Source organism: Scardinius erythrophthalmus (assembly GCF_964197995.2).
Source record: "Scardinius erythrophthalmus genome assembly, chromosome: 8".
Lineage (NCBI taxonomy): Eukaryota > Metazoa > Chordata > Actinopteri > Cypriniformes > Leuciscidae > Scardinius > Scardinius erythrophthalmus.
Window position 1 is genome coordinate 2,265,431 of NC_138228.1, and position 11,274 is coordinate 2,276,704.

The window sequence follows — 11,274 nt, forward strand, 5'->3', positions numbered from 1 at the left end:
TATCAGCTGAGTTCTGGCGCCTCAGTCCCAATACTGTAAAACTCGACGTAGCCTACATTTGTCACGGATACATCAGCGTCAGCGCCAGATCTCTACACTCCGCCCACTCGTTCTGCATCCCCTGAGTTCTGATCACCTGCACCTGTCATTAGCACCGGTCGCCAATCTTCTGCCACTTCACTCACTGTTTATATACCTCACCAGTTCCCTCAGTCAGTTGTCAGGTCTCGTTGATAGAACATCAACATTCTGACTCTCTCATACCAAGACGAAGACTTTACTTACCTCCTTCGTATACTTACCTGCTATCCAGCCTGTTCATCGGATCCCCTGTCTTCATCTGCCAACTTTCTTCCGACCGCCTGATCTCATCCGTTCATCTGCAACCTGTAACAGATAAGAGACTTTGTCAGATCATTCTCATCCATAAACTCATCCAGATTTATCCACTACTCGTCAAACTTACCTGCCGTGACTGTTCCTTTGTGCAAATAAACATCCTTGCAAACTTTACCTGTTTGTGTTGTTCTGATTCCTGACAACATTCACATCACATGTTAATGCAGCGGTAGAGTTACACTCACAGGACATTGCACTTATTCGCAATCACAAAAGTTCATTATTTGCTCGTGCTTTAAAGCTTTGCCGAGTAAACATTTCATTGGCGTTCTGTTCTGACATGATGCACTTTTTCTGAGCGCGCACTGTCAAACTCAAACAGCGCCAAACTGGATTTTTGTTGGGTCAGACGCATCTGATAGCGATGGGGGGCCGAGACCGCGAGAGCTACATGTAAAAAATAAAACAAGACAAGTCACCAAACAAGACACTTTGAAATGTTGCTGTTTTCATGAATACAAAAGTTGGGTGACCCTCCCCCTAGACTAAAAAAAGTTGGATGACCCTCCCCTCAACAAAGAATAAAAAGACATGACCCTCCCCTATTTTCCTCCGGTGGTCCATTCCATAAATACCAAACGGTCCCTAAAGGATTTAAGTTTTTATGCCTCCTCATTTATTCATGATTATGAAGGTATGTAAGTTAGTATGTAGAGTTAGCTAACTATCAGTAAGTTAGTTTAGACTTGTATGCTATCATAGTAGTTTAACCTATCATATTTGCTTGCAGACGATTAAAACAATCAAATGAAGACTGCATTTTATTTTTTTATAAAAAATTTTTTTCTGATACTTAAGCATTCGTGACATTTTAATTCAAACAGAAATAAGAATTGTATTCTAAAAAAGCGAAAAATAAGTTACCTCAGAGATCACCTACCGCTGCAGATACGTACGGTAGTGCAAACCGGAAATGCTTATACCTGTTTTCCGGTTCGAACGTTGGGCGTTCCGCATAACCCCTATTACATTAAAAAATAACAAAATCTTACAAATGTTGACATTCAAATGAAAAGACAAAATTAATAATTGCGTAGGCATTAATCAAAAGTGTTGAGACGAGATTTTGTGCAATCATACTGAACTTCTTGACACATATTAGTGTATTTAGTTTGCTCTTGCATATATCTTATTGAATGTATGATGTGAGTTTTCTCAGCATTTATTTAACTTTATTGCATGGCTTGGTTGAATTCTAATGTTATGTCTTGATAACAGACTAGTCCAGTCATTTTATGAAAAAAGGTTGAACAAATTGCAACAGAATCAAACTCAACTGATTTTGTATCCTCAATATGTCCTGAGTAAGGAAAAAAAAGTCCCGAAGAATCCCATTAGGGGAAAGTTTCGAAAAAGACCCAAATATAGCCTATTCATACGCCTATTTATTATTTTTCTTACGTGAATAGGGTAAAGATTTTAACCTTTAGATATCACAATGAAAATTACTGAGTTGATTATTTACATCAAGACAAACAAAAAATGTATTACAAGTTTTTTTAAATTGTTTGTTAACATGGACAAACGGTGCATAATCTAATTACGTATGTGCTAATTTGCATAAATACCACAACAGATCTAAACATTGGGTATAGCCAGGTGAAAATGTCTTGTTGAATCTTGTTGACACATAACAGTAAAAGACTAAGGGCCCTATTTTAACAATCTGAAACGCAAGTGTCATAGCGCAAAGCGCAAGTAACTTTGTGAGCGGGTCTTGGCGCTGTTGCTAGTTTCCCGGCGGGATAAATGACTCTTGCGCCAGGCGCAAATCTAAAATGGGTTGGTCTGAAGAGCTTCATTATTCATAGGTGTGGTTTGGGCGTAACGTGAAATAAACCAATCAGAGCGTCATCTCACATTCCCTTTAAGAGCAGACGCGCTTGTTCTAAAGCGGATTCCTATCATAACGGCGGATTTGCCAGGCGCGCGCCAGGAGCGGTTCACAGCCGAGGAGAACAACGCTCTCGTCAGGGACGTTGGGGATGGAGAAACCCACCCAAATTAACTTCGGTTAAAAAGGCGTATGATAATTTGGGTAAATGTGTAAGCTAGATGTATGCTTTATTGCTTTTATAATAAATTGTCTATCTATCTATCTATCTATCTATCTATCTATCTATCTATCTATCTATCTATCTATCTATCTATCTATCTATCTATCTATCGTAATAATGTATGATTTGCAAAAATGAAAACTGCTGCTTCTGTGTAGATGAGAGAATCAAAGTGTATGCGCGTTGTGCACACGCTACATTGATTATGGCCAAGCATGCGCCCTTAAAATAGCATATGAATAACATGCGCAACGCGCCACTGACTTTAAACTATTTTTTCCTGGTTAGTGGCGCAATTGTTTTCTAAACCTGCAAAATAGCATGAAGGAACGTTTGCGCCGGAACACGCCTCCTTTTTTGCGCTGAACCGCCCAGGGAGCGCAAGTTCATTCCCTAGTTTAGCGACGTGCTTCTGTGGAGGGAAAAGCGCGCTTTGCGCGGGTGCAAAATAGGAATGATACATGCGTCGGTGTACAAAGTCAATTGCGCTGGGTGCAAGATAGGGCCCAAAATGTTAAGGTGTGAATGGAACACATTTAGGCTACCCATGAAATAGAGGCTGGAAGAAGTACTTTAGAAACCAGCCTTTATACAAACCCAATATACTTTCAAATAAAGAAAAAAAAATCTAAATAAAAATCTTATAAAAAAGCAGTCAAAAAATAATACATTTATAACTCAAACAACTAAAATCAAAGTAGCCTATGTAAATAAAACTGGGATGCTTTTCTAATATTATTGAATCGGTAAATCTCAGACAATAAAAGTGATTTGCTCTGATCTGTTGGCGGTTTTGACAGCAACTTTTTTGCCTAGTAACTGGAAAAAACGTCATTATTGTCGATTATTGCTCGTGATATTGTAATAATGATTACTGTCGATTAAAATAATGTATTAAACTTTTTTTTGTGGAGGGAAAATGTCATTCTTTTATGACAAGAACCGTTTATGAATTAGTCAATTGCTTTTTACGCATTAGAAAATCAAGACATTGTTAATTGAGTAGCATGAAAAAACAAAAGGATTATGAATTAATATCTTACATCATATCTGCACTTTTCAACTCATCTGATTGGGCATTGCATCATTAGATCAACAGAGTCTTGTGTGATTGGCTGTAATGCTCAACAAAAGAAAAGTAAAATTAAAAGTAATCTTGAATGCCACGTGAGCATCTATAACTGTTACTGTAATGGCGCAACACTTTCCATTTATTTTCACATTTCACTTTGAAAGTGACAATCGTAATAGATTTATTTTGATTGTGTATGAGGAAAGTTTTACCCTCTTGTAGAATATGTATTTTTGGAGGGAGCAGAGCAATGGTGTCTCATAATGTAGGCCTAGCAATTAAATGTCCTCATTACCTTCACCTGGTTACTGTGACAACGCGCGTCAATCACTTTTGCTGTTCTTACAATATCATTTCCTTATTATTAGGAGCTGCTGCTATAAATGTTATGATGAAGATTTTAAAATATGTGCAATGATAGTGCCATCTATCTATCTATCTATCTATCTATCTATCTATCTATCTATCTATCTATCTATCTATCTATCTATCTATCTATCTATCTATCTATCTATCTATCTATCTATCTATCTATCTATCTATCTATCTATCTGTCTGTCATTCTAACTCCAAACTAAATTCAAAGTTTGACTGTTGTAGAGGCCCATTAGACTCCATCAGCTGCCATTCTATGTACTATTTCTAATCCATCGAGACTCATTTTCCATTCTCTCTAATATTTCTAAACTGAAAACCTTCAAACTTTTAAAAATACTAAACTAAAACTTGGAACTATAAAAACCTTCAAACTTCAAGCTTTTAAAACTTCTTCAAACTTTCTGGCAAGGCTTTTTCATGCCAACTGTGGTGAGATCTGGTATTTATCTCATCCCCCTGAAGAACCCCTAGTATCAAAGTAGCTAGGTAGTCTTTTTCTGTCAGGTCAGAATATCACTAGCTTGTTTAATTTATACCAGTAAATCTAGGTGTGTCCCTACACTCTCGTAAACAATAATCATTGACAACTAGGCATATGGATCAAATTCATGCTTACTCTCCAATAGAATCGTTCTTGGATCCTTCGTTGTCTTTGGTCAGGCAAAGTATAATATAATGCTCTGTATATTACTATAGACCTGTCTTTATAGGCTGAAGTAAGACTTAACAGTGTTTGTCTTTCAAAATAAAAATTTATTAAAACAAGAGGTAAAAAATACTGGTTACACAATGATTAATATTTGTAGCAAATCATCAAAAAGTTACAGGTTATAAAACTTCATCTTATCCAATCTCAACAGGGCAGTCCTGTATGAGTGGATATTACACAGGCTATTTACCTTAAAGCAGTTCAAGCAGGAGTAAAAAAATAACTTGTTCTCATCCGAGGTTTTCAAGTTAAAATAATACAGCAGAGCAATAAAAGCAAAAAGAATTGCAGTTAATAAACTGAGCTAGAAGAGAACTAAATTCTCTCCAGGGATGCACTCGACATCAGAATCAAAAATGCAACAACCAACAGTCAAAAAAGCAGTCATATTTATACGGAACTGGGTTACATTGTTCCTATGCAGATTCTTGGGTTTATTCCAGAGGAACTAAAGCATGTGACATCAGCCTTCTACTGCCTCAGTCAAGGGGGGTTTGGTGACAACATTGTCTCCCTTAAATGGGCATTCTTCCGTCCTTTTCGTCCTCTGCGCTTTGGGCCTTTGTGTAAGTGTGTGTGTGCGTATGTATCTGGAAGTGTATTTGTAGGTCCAAAATATCAATCAAAATGCAAATAATTTCCTACACAACGTAAAGTTTGTCTACAAACTTTTTTATCTAGTTCACAGTATATTCCTGTAGGCTATTTTCTTGAAAATGACAAATATAACCCAGAAAGCATTGCTTTTTAAGGTATATTACTGTTTTAATTGAAAATGGTATGATACTGTCAGAATTTTGCATTTTTTTACTCCCAAGGGTTAACAGTGTATAGGATACTTGATAACATTTTGTTTTTGAATGATCTAACAACAACCATTAAACATATAATTCCTAATCTAACACCTTTCAGTCAGTTCTGCTGACTACACAATTTTACTACATGTAGAATCAAATATACAAGATTTATATAAGATCTAAAGTGGTATCATTTACATGTACAACATGATCGTATATCACACCCCGTATCCTCATATACTTTATGAAATATTCTGTAGATTACATGACTGCTCACATTTTTACACACATGCACAAATTCAGCTTAGAAACAACATTTTGATCAGTTGTGTATCGGCAAGAAAATGTAGCGGCAATTTAAAAGTTAAGCAAAGGCTTTTGGTTTCGCCTGCATGAACACAAACTGTGTGATTTTAATGTAGATCAGGTGACTCTACAGAAAGTAGAAAGTGTCCGACTTCACAACTTCTTCATCACAATTCTGGAAAACATGCTGCAAGTGTGTCCATTTTTTTTTTTTTTTTACATGTAAATTATCTTTGCATCTCAAAGTCTTCAATGATGCCACTTGGTTTGCCACAGAAGTGTCAGTCAGTTAAATAAAGGTTTGTTACAGGTTTACCATTACCAGTGAAGACTAGTTTGAAAATAACAAATGTACCACGTATTAACCATCACTTTTGTTGTAAATAAACTATAATGAATACTACTAAATGAATTGATAACATATTCACTGTGGTGATGAACATAAACTATTTTTTTTTTCAAACTGCAAATCAAAGACCTTTAAACTTCTTTCATTTATACATTTAGATGTATTTATCCAAACTCTCAATAGCATCCTTTTGTGTGCATTGTCCCCATTCAGCTGGTATCTTACCATACCCCTCAAATGTTTTCTTGAAGTGTTTTTCCAGATCTTTCTGGAATCTGCACACAAACCACTTCCAGTAGGGCAGCTCAGAGGTATCAGGGGTGATGCTCCACTTTGCATATTTTCCTCCTGCTGTTCTGTATTTTTTATATGGGACTGATTTATCTGAGGCATCAGGGTAAAATTCTCGATCGTTGCTTGCTACAGATGATGTGCAGATCCAAGGAGACAAGTTTGTTGTATGCCTGAAATACCACCCTGCTATTCCATTCATTCTGTGGAAAGGAACACTGTGATCAGTGTAGTGTGGTCTATCCTCATGGTTTTCTATGGTGTTGGTGCAGATGGCTTTACAGAACGGACACTGAGCCCAACAGCACTTACAGAAGGAATCAATCAGAATCTTATCTGGTCTGAAACTGTGGTCCAGATTTACAGGAAATGTATTTGTGTTGAATCTACTGCTGATGTCAGACATTGTAGTAGGAAGTTCTTGTGTTATCACATCTTTTAGGATGTTGAAATCCTCAACATCATGATGTTTCACTCCACTGAGGTCTTGTTCAGAGAAGATCAGCTCAGCTGAGAGCTTCTGTGTGAAATTCTTCTTCCACAAACCAACATCTCCTCTGTTCGCTTGAACATATTCAGTAGATTCACGAGCTGCTTTTATTATTTTCTGCTGCAGGAGTTTAATGCTCTCCTTCATCTTGGGTAAAACACTGACACTGAACTTATTCTTGATGTACTGAATGACTTCATCTCTAATGAAGCTCTCGAAGTGATCTCTGGGATTATGAATGTATTTCATGTATTTGCCAAAATCCTCCTCTTTTGCCAGTACCTTCAGGATATGTTTCTCCAGGTTTGATCTGTTTCCATTCAGTGCTGCAGAGTTTGATTTAATTTCATCTGTCAGATCTTTGGCAGTCTTCTTGTAGACACTCTGCTCAATGGGCTCTTTAAGTTTCTGACAGATGATCTCACCAAAAATTGCAGCTGAAGCAGATCCATTGCAGTATTTCTGGAAAATACTATGGTACTCTTCTCTCTTCTTCTCCAAATAGAGAACAGGATCATTGGCTTCCCTGAACATTCTCTGTTGTTCAGTGATCATCTCTTTTTCTTTCTTAAAGATGGAGTAAGACAAATCCATGAAGAATTCATTCTTGAAGACATATTTTACTCCTTCCTCATGGGCTAATATTCTAGCCTTGATGTAATCTGTAACTTGTTGAATGTAGCTCTTGTTGTAGCCCGTCTTTGAAATTTTAAATGACTTAATCATTTCGTTTGTCTTCTGAGCAACATCTGCGACTAATGATCTTATTTGGGCTTCATCTTCTGGAGACAGAGTTTGAGTATATCCAAGTGTTTCTTTAACTGCTTTGTAAACACCCTTTACAGCCTCTTTAATCTTTCCTTTTGTGGACGTTTTGTAAATAGCATAATCTGAATAACTTGGCAGAGTGAAAATGTTGTTGTTCTCACTGCTCTCGCTCCAGTGGTCTACAGAAGCACTTTCATACACTTTACTGAGGATCTCTCTCACATCTCTCATTATATCAATGTCTTTGATTTTTGGATTGTCTGTGATGATCTTCTTTATCCACTGTTCCCAAAACAAATCAAACTCTTTCTTCAGTGTTTCTTCATCGTTACGTTTGTCTTTGAATTTTAAGGCAAGTTCTTCACTCTTTTTATAGAGAGTGTCTTCATGCTTTTTCCTCTCATCATCAATCTTTTTCTTCAGGTCTCGCTGCTGAAGAACCTCATTTAATTTCCTCTTTGTTTCTCTTACAATGTTTACCTGAACATCCTTGATTTTGAGCTTAAATGATGTTTTCCATTGAATCAGCATATCTTTATCTGTGTCTTTCTCAAAGAATTCTGTCATTGATTTTTTCACTTCTTCGCTCGTTTTCTTCAGTTCTCTTTGAAGAGTGGTTTCCTCAACCTCATGAATTTGTTTATTTTCTATTAGGTTGTGCAGTTTATTCTCAGTTTCCATCATGGCGCTGCGAAGACTCCAGGACCACTTGCTGTATTCAGTCTCCAGTTTCCTGTAGGCTGAAATCTCCAGAGAATTTCTGAAGCTGAAGACAAATCCTTCATTCAATAAAGCCTCCCAGAGATCGCTAATACGATATTTTAAGTCTTTCGGCTTTATTCCATCTGATTCTGAGGCATGAGATATAATAGTCTTCTTGAGGTCTTGAATATTCTCACAGTAGTTCGGGTTTGGTGGTGCCATGGGTGGGCTTCCCTCCCAGAGCTGAGCAAAATACTTCACATCCTTCTGGACATCAAATCTAATAATATCACTGAAACGATCTGCATCATAGACTTCATCTTTAGCAGCGAGTTTAGTCATCTCATCCAGTTTCTCCTGCAGTCGTCTTCTTCCCTCCATGTTTTTCTCTCCAGCTGTGACGTCTGAGACGTTCTGATGCACAAACACACATCTGGGATTCAGTCTGACCTTCTTCATCCTCATGAAGGCCTGAACAACAATCTGAAGAACGTCCTGCATCTCTGTGGGGTTTTCTCCGAAGATGTTGATCAAGGTCACATGTCCAAGACCTACAACAAATGTGGCCAATTCATTGTCATGATGTGTTGTTGATTTTCCAGCCAGTTCTAGAGCACGAAGACCCTCAGTATCAACAACCAGAATATAGTCAGATTTCATTTGTGTTTTCATCTCGTCTGAGACTTTGACCAGCTGCATGAATGCTCCTCTGGTGCACCTGCCGGCACTGACGGCAAACTGGAGCCCAAACATGGCGTTCAGCATGGTGGATTTCCCAGAGCTCTGAATCCCTAAAATTGACAGCACAAAGACTCTCTGGTCTCCCAGTTTCTTTACGAGTTCATCTAGAACAGCAGAGATCCAGATCAGAGGAACATGAACAGCATCTCCATCCATCAGCTCCAGTGGAAATCCAGAGATCATCATCTCTGCTGCAAGACTCGGGAGAGAAGAGAAGTCAAACTGCAGGCCTTTCTTCTCCTCCTTCACAGATGAACATGATTCATAGATCTGACCGATCTCCCTCATGATGTGCTCCAAACCAAAGCCTGCAGCCTGAAGATCCTCAGATATTCTCTCAAGTTCAGTTTGTTCAGCTATGAGTTGTTTAGATTGATCATGTTTCTCTTTCAGTTGTAAGACTGTTGACCACTTTTCATCATATTTGTGATGTATAACAGAAAGATCAGCTGATGTATGTTCATCCAGGAGGTTTCCGAGCCACTTAATGAAAAACATCTTCTCATGTTTATTATGTGAGTTCATTTGTCTAATGAAGAGCTTCATAAACTCACTGATGTTAGATTCATGCTGCTGTTTACGGATTATCTTCAGGTCTGTTTGTTTTCTACTGATTTCCGTTTCTATTTCATCTCCTCGAGGTCGGTGTAGTTCTTTGTTCTTCTGACTCCACTGATGCCACAGTTTTCCCTGATGAGGTAGAATTGATTCTTTGATTCCTATCAGATCTTTCTTCTCCAGCAAACTAATCATCGACTGTGCTGCTTTTTTCCCTCTGCTGCAGTCTTCATTATCTTTCTCATCTACACTGATGTCTGAGTGTTTGGACAAATCTTCAAGTCTGAAAGTGGAAGATGATTCTGAGAGACAATCATTTATAGCTCTTCTGAGATCTTCAGATACTTCTGATTGATTTCTGTCTTTCATACCAATCTTGTATTTTCCTTTGTCTGTCTCAATCATAGTAGATTCATCCTCAGTGAAAAGACAAATGAGTGGCTTCGTGTTTGTGTACAGATTTTCTATTATTTCTGCACTTCTGGAATTCCTGTCAGGTTGTGCTAGAAGGACAACATTGACTGAGGACATTTCAGTGAGGATCAGCCGCTGTTTCTCATGGTCTCCTGCATCACCGTGTAGATTACAGAACGCAACATAGTCATTGAATTTATCTGTGTTTTTCCCAGAGGGGCAGAACCAGGCGATCTCCACCACTCCATCCATCAGGACTCTGGATCTGCTGCTGCCTGGGCAGTTCCTGTGGAAGAACGTGTTGTGTTTCTCATTGATCAGACTGTTCATCAGCTCAGACTTGGATGAAGACACAGAATCAAACCTGAAGAAAGACACCATTGGAGTTTGTGCCTTGTAGATCAGCTGGGTTTGACTGATGGTTTCATCTTTGGGGTTTCTCGTCTTCCAGCTCTTGTTGATTTGTCTGAATGTCCAGAGAGGAAACTCAATCTGCTGTGTGAATGGATTGGGAACAAGCAGAGGCAGAGCGTACTGACACTGGCACAGTTTAGTGACCATCAGCTGCTTCAGGAAATCATCAGCACAAAGAAACACAGCCATCTGAACATCTATCGGGTGAATTCGATCAGATCGATTCGTTCCTTTGTTTGACAAAGACATTTTTTCAAAAAAATTACTGCTGGTTTTCAAGGAGTCTCCCTGTTTTGTTTGATCCTGTTTACTGGTCTCTTTAATTTTGATGTATCTTGCTCTGTAGTTCATCATCAAAAGTTTTTGAAGGAAAGTCTGAACCAGCTCTTCCTCAGCACAAGACTCATTGGACTGTAAAGAATGTGTAGTTATCTGAAGAACATCTGCTGGTCTCAGGTTATTGAGACTCCCGACTTCAAGATGAAGTTTGTGAAACAGATTTTCCGTCATGTTTTCCGTCATTTTCAGTATTTTCCTGTTGTAATGATGGTGTTGATCAGGACTGACTCCTGATTGTCCACAGTCCTTGTTTCCCCTGTTGATTAAGCAAATTTTTTTTTTTTTTTTGAGAAATAACTTTTATACGGAACAAATATACAGTGGAGAAAATAATGATTTGATCCCCTGATGATTTTGTAAGTTTGCCCACTTACAAAGAAAGATAGGGTCTACAGTTTTTAAGGTTGGTTTATTTTAACTGATAGAGACGAAACATCAACAAGAAAATCCAGAGAAAAACACATTATATAAAGGTTATAAAATGATTAGC

The 11,274-nt window shown here is 38.0% G+C and overlaps 1 protein-coding gene across 1 annotated transcript; it reads right to left on the minus strand.

The window, feature by feature from the left end:
- Positions 1-6,221: 6,221 nt before the first annotated feature.
- Positions 6,222-10,955, minus strand: LOC308694894 (interferon-induced very large GTPase 1-like; the record flags this gene model as incomplete). Its single annotated transcript, XM_081372704.1, has 1 exon — positions 6,222-10,955. One exon carries the CDS (start codon positions 10,953-10,955, stop codon positions 6,222-6,224), a length of 4,734 nt encoding a protein of 1,577 aa, XP_081228830.1.
- Between the last annotated feature and the right edge of the window lie 319 nt (positions 10,956-11,274).